The sequence below is a fragment of the Caenorhabditis elegans genome, chromosome I, assembly GCF_000002985.6.
Source record: "Caenorhabditis elegans chromosome I".
Lineage (NCBI taxonomy): Eukaryota > Metazoa > Nematoda > Chromadorea > Rhabditida > Rhabditidae > Caenorhabditis > Caenorhabditis elegans.
The window spans coordinates 14405990-14418147 of record NC_003279.8 but is presented as its reverse complement, the minus strand read 5'-3'; the positions used below and the strand labels follow the sequence as shown (position 1 = coordinate 14418147).

Genomic DNA, 12158 nt, shown 5'->3' with positions numbered 1-12158 from the left:
AATTGTATTTTAAAAAGCGATTCCCATCCAAAATTCCATAAAAGTCAAGAAAAATGCAAATTTTAGCTCAAAATTCTTGAAATTTACAGAAAAAAAAGCGGAATTCTTTTCCCATTTTTAATGAAATTCGCTTTTTTAATTGAAAATCAATCACCTCAAAAATATTAAAAATCCGCAATTTTAACGGAAAATTCTATAAAAAAGAGATTTTAATGCTCAAAAAGTGGGGGTTTATTAATAAAATCCAATAAAAAAAAATGGGGAATCTCTACTCTGCCAAGACGATATTTTTTTGATTTTTTAGCCAATAAAAAACTAATTATTGAGGATAGTAGGCTTGCCTACCTGCGTGCCTACCTACAAGGCACTGCCTGTAGGTATGTGGGCAGGCAGGTGCCTATTTGTGCAATTTTAGGGGTAAATACATGAAAAAGCGGATTTTTTGGTGGTGGAAAAGTGGGGGTCGGGAGTGCAATTTTTTTGGAATTTTTTCGGGTAAATAGGGGAAAATATTATCACAGTAACCCCTAGCAGCAGGAATTTGAAGAAAAAAAATTAAATAAAAATAATCACAACCATTAGAGTTTTCTCACATTATTTGACAATAGACACACACACACTAAAATAAGAACAAAAATGGTATTTTTAGAAACACATAGAAAAAAAAATCAATAAATTAGGAAAAAACGTGGCATTTGGGAAATTTTTTTTGGGGGAAAATTAGATTTTTACAATCCGGGAAACTCGTTGACAACTCCTTCGCCGACTTGTTCCGTTCCGTCGACAATGTACGAGATTTTGGTGCGCATGCGAGCCTGGAAATATGAAAATTTAAGCTTTTTGGGGGCTTTTTGGTGGGAATTTTTGGAAAATTCAATCGGAAAATAATTTTTTTGGCAATTCTGGGAAATTTTTCTTGAATTTCCGAAAAATTCCGTATAAAATTCTTTTTTTTCCAAAAAAAAAAAAAAAAAAAAAAAAGGAGAAATTAGGCTTCTACCGATTTTTTTTTCCGATTTTAATCTACCGATTTTTCTAAAATTTTCCTAGAAAAAAAATTATATTTTTTTGGTGAGCGTTCGAGCCTGGAAATATGAAAATTTAAGCTTTTTGGGCTTTTTGGTGGGAATTTTTGGAAAATTCAATCAAAAATGTTTTTTCTGGCAATTTTGAGAAATTTTAAATAAATTTTTATGAGAAAGTGGGTTTTTTTGATTGAATTTTTTAAAAATTCCGTTTAAAATTCAATTTTTTTTTTAATTTTCTGAGATTTTTTGCCCAAAAATCTAAAATTAAAAAAAAAAATTTTCTAACAGAGAAATTAGGGAAATCTACCGATTTTTCTATAATTTTTCCAGGAAAAAAGTAGATTTTTTTTTCAGATTTTCAGTTTTTTTGGTGCGCATTCGGTGAGCCTGGAAGTATGAAAAATTGAATTTTTTGGGATTTTTGGTGGATTTTTTCTGACAATTTCGTGAAATTTTGAATAAATGTTTGTGAAAAAGTGGATTTTTTTAGTGAACTTCTGAAAAATTCAGTGTAAAATTCTTGTTTTTTACCCAAAAAAAAAAATGGATAAATGGTAGTTTTTTCACTTATTGCTAGAAAAATTTTACATGAAAAATTTAATTTTTTGAGATTTTTCGCCCGAAAAATCTAGAAATTAAATATATAGAAATTAGGGAAATCTACCGATTTTTCTATAATTTTTCTAGAAAAAAATTATATTTTTTTGGTGCGCATTCGGTGAGCCTGAAATTATGAAAATTTAAGCTTTTTGGGCTTTTTGGTGCAAAATTTTCGAAAAGTCTCTAGCGAAATTAATTGTTTTTTATTTTTATTTTTTCTGACAATTTTGTGAAATTTTCAATAAATTTTTGTGAAAAAGTGGATTTTTTTTTGTTAAATTTTGCAAAAAAAAAATAATTTTTATTGCATTCTTTTCCCGTCAAAATCGATAAATGATAGTTTTTAACTCAATTTTAAGTGAAAAATCGATTTTCTGGATATCCAATAGTTGAATTTTTCCAAATTTTTAAAAATGATTTTTTTCCTGAAAAAAAAAGTGATTTTTTCTAAAAAATTTCCGACAACATTCAGGAAAATTCAATTTTCTGGCTTTTTAAAAGGAAAATAGTTTTTAAAAATCAAAATTTTGAAGGAAATATGACATTCTCTTTTCCAAAAATTTTTTTTTAAATAGAAAAGCAAATATACTTCTTTTTTTTAAATTTTTTTTCTTGCGTTGAAAAATTTCGATTTTTCTAGAATTTTGGACATTTTCAATTGAAAAAAAAAATCGAAAATTAAGGGAATTTTCAGTAATTTTTCAACGTTTTTTCTTTTAATAAAAAATTATTTCTAGAATTTTCCAATCGTTTTTTCCCATTTTTAACCAAATTCTCGTTTTCTCCTTACAGTAGTATTAGGTGCTTTTCTTGTAATAGTCATAAATTGAGTAGTATGCTCATTTGGATCAATATTTGGCGATGAAGCCGGTTCCAGTGCAATTTCAAACGTTTTTGTGACGGCTGCGAAGAAATTATAGTTCGAAAGAGTTCTTGGTGTATAGTTGTAAGCCGTCATTCTCAGACGAGCCTTCTCGTTTTTCCACGTTTCGATGACTTGCAGTTGAACTTCGATTCCGCCCTTGTTGATAGCGATTACCGGCTGATAAGTGGGCTCCCTGCAAGAAAAAACATTAATTTTTGATATAAAATAATTAAAATTTGTTGAAAACTGTGAAAAACTACAAACTACACTTTTTCTAGCCTCAATCAACTTTTTTATCTTTTGAAATCAGTTTTTTTTTTGGTTTTTTGGAATTTTCTGATCAGTTTTAATCGAGAAAATGATTATTTTAAGTTTTTTTCTCACAAAATTTATCAAAAATCGTGGAAAATTGGTTAAAAATGAACAAAATCGAGTGAAAACAAAATGGTTGAGGCTGAAGGTAATTGTAGTTTGTAGCCAAAGCCTCAACCAAAATTGAAATTGCTTAAAACATTTTTGTGTAATTTCAGTCGAAATTTTTAAAAAATATCTGTTTTGAACAAAGACATTTAATTTGGTTGAGGCTCCGACTACAAACTACATTTTTTCTAGCCTGAACAGTTTATTTTTCAAGTTTTTAGGACTTTCTGATCAGTTTTAATCGAGAAAATTATCTTTTCAAGTTTTTTCTCAAAATTTATTAAAAATCGTGGAAAATTGAACAAAATTGGTTGAAAATGACAAAAGTCAGGTGAAAATTAATTGGTTGAGGCTGAAGGAAATTGTAGTTTGTAGCCTACCCGCCTCACTCAACGCTAAAAAAATTGGTTGAGGCTGTAAACTTTGTAGTTTGTAGCCTAAGCCTCAACCAAAATTAAAATTGCATTTTTGTGTAATTTCATTCCATTTCGATAATTTTAAACAAGAAAATTGAAACTTGGTTGAGGCTCAGACTACAAACTACACTTTTTCTAGCCTCAATCAACTTTTTTATCTTTTGAAATCAGTTTTTTTTTTGGTTTTTTGAAATTTTCTGATCAGTTTTAATCGAGAAAATGATTATTTTAAGTTTTTTCTCACAAAATTTATCAAAAATCGTGGAAAATTGGTTAAAAATGAACAAAATCGAGTGAAAACTAAATGGTTGAGGCTGAAGGAAATTGTAGTTTGTAGCCTAAGCCTCAACCAAAATTAAAATTGCATTTTTGTGTAATTTCATTTCATTTCGATAATTTTAAACAAGAAACTTGAAACTTGGTTGAGGCTCAGACTACAAACTACACTTTTTCTAGCCTCAATCAACTTTTTTATCTTTTGAAATCAGTTTTTTTTGGTTTTTTTGGAATTTTCTGATCAGTTTTAATCGAGAAAATGATTATTTTAAGTTTTTTCTCACAAAATTTATCAAAAATCGTGGAAAATTGGTTGAAAATGAACAAAATCGAGTGAAAACTAAATGGTTGAGGCTGAAGGAAATTGTAGTTTGTAGCCTGAGCCTCAACCAATCGTTTTTTCACATAATTTTTAATGATTTTCGTGCAAATTCCTCACGCATTATTTAACGAATTAGCAATATTTTTTTAGAAAGAGCGTGTAGTTTGTAGCCTGAGCCTCACTCAAAAATTAGGTTGAGGCTGAGGCGAATTGTAGTTTGTAGCCTAAGCCTGACTCAACGCTGAAAAATTTGGTTGAGGCTGTAAAGTTTGTAGTTTGTAGCCTGAGCCTCACTCAAATCAAAAATTGCTCATTTTCAATCATTTTTCCTGCTTTTTTATCGATTTTTTTCGAAAAAAAAAACCCGTACTTCGCTGGAGCAGCCATTCCAAAGTCAAAACCACCAGCAGCATTTGAAGATGGTGTATCGCCGAAAATGTCCAAAATATTCGAATTTGAGGTAGGTGGTGGTGGTGGTGGTGGTGCCTGAGCAGAAGCTGCTCCACTACCAACTCCAACACCCAAAAGATCAGAACTATAGTCATTTGATGGATTCGTTGAACCACCACCACCAAGGTTCAGATCACCAAGGAGATCTCCATTGGTTACTACTGGTGCTCCCGATTCTGCAGAAACTTCCTCATCGATCATTGATGGAGCAGCGGCATTTAGGGAATTATGGGTGATTACTGGCATTCGTTCGAGCAGTCCGTCTCTGCAAAAACAAAAAATTGAAATTTGATGATATTTTAGAATTTTTAAAGAAATGTTTCACTAGAAATATCTAAATCTCTGCGAAAATTGAATTTTTGAAGATTTCGTATAATTTTCAGAATTTCGAAAAGTAAAAATGTAGCTTTTTTTTTCAAATTTCAAAAAAAAAATTGGTTGAGGCTTAGCGATTTTGTAGTTTGTAGTCTGTGAGCTTCACTCATTTCCAGGGCGCTTTTTTCAACATTTTCTAGAATTTGTCGGCAAAATACGCGTTTTTTCTAAATTTTTTGGACAAAAACCCGATGGAAAACGAGTTTTTTTCAAAACTTTTCGCATTTCCAGAATTTTTTGCTTCAAAAACGTAGCGTTTGGGGCGAAAATGTGTGTTTTCAGCATTTTTAAGAGCTAATTTTCAAATTTTTTGACATTTTCTAATTTATTTTAATTTAAAAGACATATTTTGAAGGAAAAAAAAATTAAAAAACACAAAAATGCGCCATTCGAAAATTGAAAAAAAAAATTGGTTGAGGCTCTCAGCGATTTCGTAGTTTGTAGTGTGAACCTCAACCAATCATTCTCAGCGTTTTTCCCGCAAAATCACATTTTTAATCATTTTTCCGGTACACTTTTTCAATTTTTTTAAAGGAAAATGTCTTAAAATACGAAAAATTCGTAATTTTCAGAATTACAAAAATGAAAGTATGCGAAATTTTATAAATTCCAGCACTTACTCAGAAAATATTTTTTCTGAATTAAAAAAAAAATTATGTCGAGAGCTTTGCAAAATCAATTTTTTTCATAGAAAAAAAAACAAAAAAAATTGGTTGAGGCTCAGCAATTTTGTAGTTTGTAGTGTGAGCCTCAACCAATTTTTGTCGGCGTTTTTCCTGCAAAATCACATTTTTAATATTTTTTTTGCGGTGAATTTTAAATTATCGTTAAACCGCAAAATAAATGCAGATTTTGTATTCAAAATTTCCAAATTTTCAAAAAAAAACAAGAAAATTCAGAATTTTTGAAAAATATTTGTTTAATATAAAAAAAAAAGGAATTTTTCCAAGAAAAAGCAATTTTTTAATATTCACACATTTTTATACATTTTTTTGGTAAATTAAACAAAAAATCGTTACAAAATGAAGATTTTTTGCCCAAAATTGAAAAAAAAAAGATTTTTTTAACTAAAAAATACGGAATTTTTCCTAGAAAAAACCAAATTTTGAACCTCAAATCTCCCAAATTCAAAATCACATTGAATTCCACAGATCGCTGCTGTAACTCCAACTGAATATGAGCCTGATTCATACGAACAAGTGCTCCAATTCGATCTCCAGTCGACTGGAACCTGGTTCCCAGCTTCGCAAGAGCAGTAACTCCATAACATTTTGTCCAAAGTGAGGTTAGAGCAGACGGAAGAACCGATTCAAATACTCCGACAACATCATTTTCAGAGATTGGAGTACTATCAACGTCTGTTGGTTGAAGTAACAAATCTCCAAATTCTCCAATTGTCCAGAAAGCTACTTGAAGCAGTGGTTGAGCATTGATTGCATCTTTTTGAGCGGCATGGTAAAGCTGGGATACTGCATAGCTCTGCAGTTGCTCATTCGCCGAAATCATTTGGATCATACAGGAGACCACCTCGTCAGGAACGTATTTTCCGGCCTGAAAATATGTTGGATTTTTCTTCAATTTTTTAAGGAATTTGCTTTTAATTATAGAAAATTCACCGAATATAATTGTGAAACAATTTATAAATTTTTTCAAAAATTTTTTTTTAAATTTCTCAAAAAAAAAATTTTTATCGGTTATATTTTTTTTTTCTAAATTTTCAGAAATTTCTAGGCCAATTTTTTTTTTTTTTAATTTGAAATAATTTTTCCAAAAAATTTAAAAAACACGAAATTGTGACATTGAAACATTTTTTAATCAAAAATTGGTTGAGGCTCAGCGATTTTGTAGTTTGTAGTGTGAGCCTCACTCATTTTCTTGGCGTATTTTAACCATTTTATAGAATTTTTAGGCAAAAAAAAACTGAAATACGCGTTTTTGACAATTTTTTTCGGGCATAAACCTATTAAAACCGATTTTTTTTTCTAAATTTTCGGCATTTTCCCAACTTTTAGCATTAAAAAGATAGCTTTTGGGCCAAAAATGTATGTTGTCAGCGCAATTTTTTCCATTTTTGGAATTTACTAATTTATTTTAAATTAAAAGGCATATTAATGAAGAGAAAACACAAAAATGCGCCATTCGAAAATTGAAAAAAAAATTGGTTGAGGCTCAGCGATTTTGTAGTTTGTAGTGTGAGCCTCAACCAATTTTTGTCGGCGTTTTTTCTAGTAAAATCACATTTTTAATAATTTTTTTTTTGGTAAATTAAACAAAAAATCGTTACAAAATGAATGAAAATTCAGAATTTTTGAAAAAAAAAAATGCATCGAATATAATTGTGAGAAAAATTTAAAAAATTTTTCTAAATTTTTCGAAAATTAAAAAAAATTGACATTTATTTTTCAACATTTTTCATAATTTTCGGCAAAAAAAACTGAAATACGCGTTTTGCGAATTTTTTTTTTGACAAAAATCGATTTAAAAAAAACTTTTTTTTCTGAACTTTTGGCATTTTCAAAGCTTCTAGCACTAAAAAAGTAGTTTTTGGGCCAAAAATGTGTGTTTTTAGGAATTTTTTCTCCAAATTTTGGGTACTTACTAATTTATTTTAATTTCAAAGACATATTCTTTAAGAAAAAAAAATAAAAAACACAAAAATGCGCTATTTAAAAATTTGGAAAAAAAAATAGGTTGAGGCTCAGCGTTTTTGTAGTTTGTAGTGTGAGAAAAATCGCAACTCTTATCATTAAAAAGATAGCTTTTCGGCCAAAAAATGTGAGTTTTCAGCAATTTTTTCTAAATTTTCGGGATTTACAAATTTATTTTGATTTCAAAGACATATTATTAAAGAAAGCAAAAAAAAAAACACAAAAATGCGGCATTTAAAAATTTACAAAAAAATTGGTTGAGGCTCAGCGTTTTTGTAGTTTGTAGTGTGAGCCTCACCCAATTTATGTCGGCATTTTTTTTCAATTTTTTAAAGGAAAAAAGTCATAAAATACGTATTGTGTGTTTAATTTGCGCGGGAAGAATTCAAAATTAATTCAAAAAAAAAAATGATTTGGGACAAATTTCCGTAATTCTAGCTTTGCAAAATTGTAGTTTGTAGCCACTAGCCTCAACCAAAATTGATTTTTTTCTCATTTTTCGGATATGAAGTTTTAATTTCAAAAAGGTCAGGAAAATCTAAAAATTATTCGATTTTTTCTACAATATCGGATAATTTTCCTCATTTTTACAATTAAAAACTCGAAAAACCACGAAAAATCAAAATTTTCGCCTATTAATTCATTTCGAGAGACTACAAACTACAACTTTTTGAGCCTCAACCATTTTGTAGTTTGTAGTATAGTCGTTTTTCTGCAAATTTGATAAGTTTCGGAATTTAACATTTAAAAAAAATTTCCCGTAAAATTTATATAAAAGACAATCAATAAAAGTTAGACTACAAACTACAATTTTCTGAGCCTCAACCAATTCTGGTTGAGGCCCAAAATATTGTAGTTTGTAGTCTGCTTCGATTTTTCGTGAGATTTCTAGTTTTTTGGACTTTTAGAGCCAAATTTCGCCAATTTTATCCATTTTTTCAAGGAAATTTATCCAAAAAAACTACCGTACCAATCTAAGTACAGTAATCATCGTATCCAAATGCCATTCATGATTCGGCGAATATCTTTCCGTTGCAATATACATTCGTGAAGCACATTCCGATTTGAATTCAGCGTCGGCGGTCTCGAGGAAAATGAGCACTTCTTTCGTCATTATTGCGATATTTGTACGGTTCATCAGAGCAAAGCAGAGCTCCATTGCACGTTTTCTGATCGAAATATCCGGATCTTTGAGACATTCAACGACTACGTTACGGTGACGTTGTACGGCCTGAAAAAAACATTGAAATTAACAAAAAAAACTCGGGAGAAAATTATATATTTTTAGGTTAAAACTGATTAGAAATTTCTTTTTAAAAAATGGTTGAGGCTATAAAATGTGTAGTTTGTAGTCTATAAACTAAAAAAAATTTATTGTTAAAGCTCGATAGAAAACGTAAAATTTGAATTTAAAAAAGGAATTTAAAGTTTCCAAAAATTCTTAATATAAAAAATTGAGTGAGGCTCACACTACAAACTACAACTCCACAGCCTCATCAAATCTGGTTGAGGCTAGAAAAAGTGTAGTTTGTAGTGCGTGAGCCTCAATCAAGCTACAAAATTCAAAAATTCGTTGAAAAACTTGATTTTCCGGACAATTTTCATTAAATTAGGTGATTTCCATGTGGAAAACTCATCATAAAATTGAAAATTTTGTATTAAACGGAAAAATTTTAATAAAATAAACAGAAAATGAACTGAAATTGGTTGAGGCTCACACTACAAACTACACATTTCTTCAGCCTCCCCAAACTTGGTTGAGGCTAGAAAAAGTGTAGTTTGCAGTGCGTGAGCCTCAACCAATTATCACTTGGACAGTTTGGCCTGCAAAATATGAAATTTTATGAAAAACTGGGTTTTTTTGGGGGGAAAATTGTACTAAAAAAGCTAAGTTTCACGTTCAAAACGGAAAAAAATGAAATTGAATGAGGCTCCCACTACAAACTACAACTCCACAGCCTCTAAAAACTTGGTTGAGGCTAGAAAAAGTGTAGTTTGTAGTGTAAGCCTCAACCAATTATTATTTACACAGTTTGAGCTGCAAAATGGAATAATTTATTGAAAAACTGATTTTTTAGGCAAAATTTTACTAAAAAGCTAAGTTTCACGTCGAAAACGGAATAGAAAACTAAAAATAAATTTGGTTGAGGCTCACACTACAAACTACAACTCCACAGCCTCATCAAATCTGGTTGAGGCTAGAAAAAGTGTAGTTTGTAGTGCGTGAGCCTCAACCAAGCTGCAAATTTGTCAAAAAACTTGGTTTTCCGGACAAGTTTTAGGCGATTTTCATGTTGAAAACTGAATTTTCAAAATTCTGTTAAAATAAACAAAAAATGAACTGAAATTGAGTGAGGCTCACAATACAAACTACAACTCCACAGCCTCCCCAAATTTGGTTGAGGCTAGAAAAAGTGTAGTTTGTAGTGTGTGAGCCTCAACCAAGCTACAAAATTCGAAAATTCGTTGAAAAACTTGTTTTTCTCGACAATTTTTACTAAAACATGCGATTTTCATTTTGAAAACTCATCAGAATAATTTTTTAAAAAATTCTATTAAAATTAACAACAGAAATAAAATGAAATAAATTTAGTTGAGGCTCTCACACTACAAACTACACACTTTTTCAGCCTCAACCCACCGCCAAAACCTCAATTTTTGAGCCAAAATCGCCATTTTTTCCTTTTTTTTTTTTCCACAAAATCCAACCTGATAATCAACATGAACAGTCTTCAGAAGCGTATTCAACGCCACATATCGAATATTCTTATCCGTATTCAAAAGGAATCGTCCAAGAATGTTCACAGCCAAAATGCGCAGGCCACTCTCGCTCTTAATCTCCATAATCGTGAGTACAGTCTCATAGAGAATCGCGTTTCCGACATTTTTCGCCGTTTCCGTATTCGTTGCCACTTGCGCCAGAATATCATTCATCTCTTCAGTGACACGTACGTCATCCTTCCCCAAAACTCTCAATAATCTCAGAATTTTGACCTGAAGGAACGGGTCAGAGATGCCGGTGACGTCGTGTTCCGGCGAATATCCACTCATTAGAAGATTCTTTAGAATCCGTACCAAATTCGGCACCAATTTCTTAAAATGATTCAAGACATCCGGAGATTTCTCGCACATTTCTGTGACCAAAGTCGTTGCGCCCATCAAAACTCCGTGATTTTTCTCTCCCAGAAGCGATCGGGTACATGGAATGAAGACTTCCATCAGCTCCGGCACTTTTCGAACGATACGGAACGCACAGAGCGCCGCTTTTTTCTTTAAATACGCATTGTTCTGCTTGATGATCTTCTCAACCTCGTTGGCCAGGTCTCGACACATTTCCGCTGAGCAAATTGAGCCCAGAGTGCAGAGAGCTAGTCCGCTGACGAATTGGGTGGAACAGGTGAGGTCGCTGGAAATGAAGAATTTAGTTTTAAAAAATAGAGTTTTCCGCGGAAATTGGGATTTTTTGCTTTTATTGTATCGAAAAATAGTGAAAATTCGATGAAAAACATTGAAAATGAGCAAAATATTAGTTGAGGCTCAGGCTACAAACTACAACTTCTGTCAGCCTCACCAAATTGGAAAACAAATCGTTTAAAATTTGGATTTTTAGCAAAATTTTCACCTTTTTTGCTCAATTTCCGGATTTTACAACCAATTTCTCTATTATTTCGTCGAAAAATAGTGAAAATTCGATGAAAAACATTGAAAATGAGCAAAATATTAGTTGAGGCTAAGACTACAAACTACAACTTTCTGTCAGCCTCACCAAAGTTGGAAGAAATCGTTTTATATTTGGATTTCTAGCAAAATCGTGAATTTTAAAGCAAAAATTCCAGTTTTTAGAACCAAATTCACTAATTTTAGCTCGAAAAATAGTAAAAATTGATGAAAAATCACTAAAAATGAGCAAAATCAAGTTAAAAATCTTGGTTGAGGCTTAGGCTACAAACTACAACTTTTGTCAGCCTCCCCAAAGCTGCTGGTTGAGGCTAAAAAAGTTGTAGTTTGTAGTCTACGCCTCAACCAAAATAATAATTCTTCGGATTTTTTTGTTTTCTATAGCATTTTTTACTGTAAAATCTCATTTTTGCATTGAAAATCCTTTAAAAATTGCTTTTTCTTCAAAAAATCAAATTTTGATGAGAAAAATCGCAGAAAAAAAGCTTTTAAACAAGATTTTTTCATTTTCATGGGTTTTTGCTAACTTTTTAAGCGAATTAGTGACGAGCATATGAACTTCCGATCGTTCATCGAGAAGAAGCATAGCTCCAAGATACCCAATTCGTTTGTCAGTGAATCGGGGGTGAGCCACCAGTTTCATGCACTCCATCTGAATAACAAATAATTTAATTTCCGGCGAAAAACGGTTCAATAACCTGTCCAAAATGCGCTGGGTAGCCGAGCATATGAATATAGAGCAATTTCGCGATATTTCTACATTTCCACGGAGAATCATCGTCTCGGAAGCTTTCTCGAATATTCGCACTTTCTCTATCCACCACTGCTCGCTCTTCAGCCATCGTTCGTGCCGCTCTGACCTGCCGAATTAGGTCTCGAAGCCGCATCGGAGTGCCGAGAGTTCTGAAAAAATAGAATTTACTGGGGAAATTTCGCAAAAATTTGAGTTTTTTAATGTTACAAACCTTCCAATCTTCGACTTATACTCATCGATCTTCTCAATGGCTAGCTCGACAGCCGTCGCCATCCTTGGAGCCTCACCCTGCAAAAATTCCTCATTTTTTGACGTTTTTTTTGGAG

At 31.5% G+C, this 12158-nt stretch overlaps 1 protein-coding gene across 1 annotated transcript; it reads right to left on the bottom strand.

Moving 5' to 3' along the window:
* Nucleotides 1-213: 213 nt before the first annotated feature.
* apg-1 (AP-1 complex subunit gamma) lies at nt 214-12120 on the bottom strand. The gene is made up of 9 exons (NM_170941.8): nt 12044-12120; nt 11777-11981; nt 11606-11730; nt 10110-10806; nt 8371-8631; nt 5864-6303; nt 4298-4642; nt 2419-2686; nt 214-815 (listed from the first exon to the last, which is right to left on the bottom strand). The coding sequence occupies exons 1-9, from the start codon at nt 12103-12105 to the stop codon at nt 729-731; spliced, it is 2490 nt and encodes an 829-aa protein (NP_740937.1). The 5' UTR covers nt 12106-12120; the 3' UTR covers nt 214-728.
* Nucleotides 12121-12158: the final 38 nt, after the last annotated feature.

Coding starts and splice junctions, on each gene's coding strand:
- apg-1 (NM_170941.8), bottom strand. CDS start 12,105: ATGGCGACGGCTGTCGAGCTAGCCATTGAGAAGATCGATGAGTATAAG. Junction 11,731..11,776: donor ACCCAGCGCATTTTGGACAG/GTTATTGAACCG, acceptor TTTGTTATTCAG/ATGGAGTGCATGAAACTGGT. Junction 2,687..4,297: donor GGAATGGCTGCTCCAGCGAA/GTACGGGTTTTT, acceptor TTTTTCTTGCAG/GGAGCCCACTTATCAGCCGG.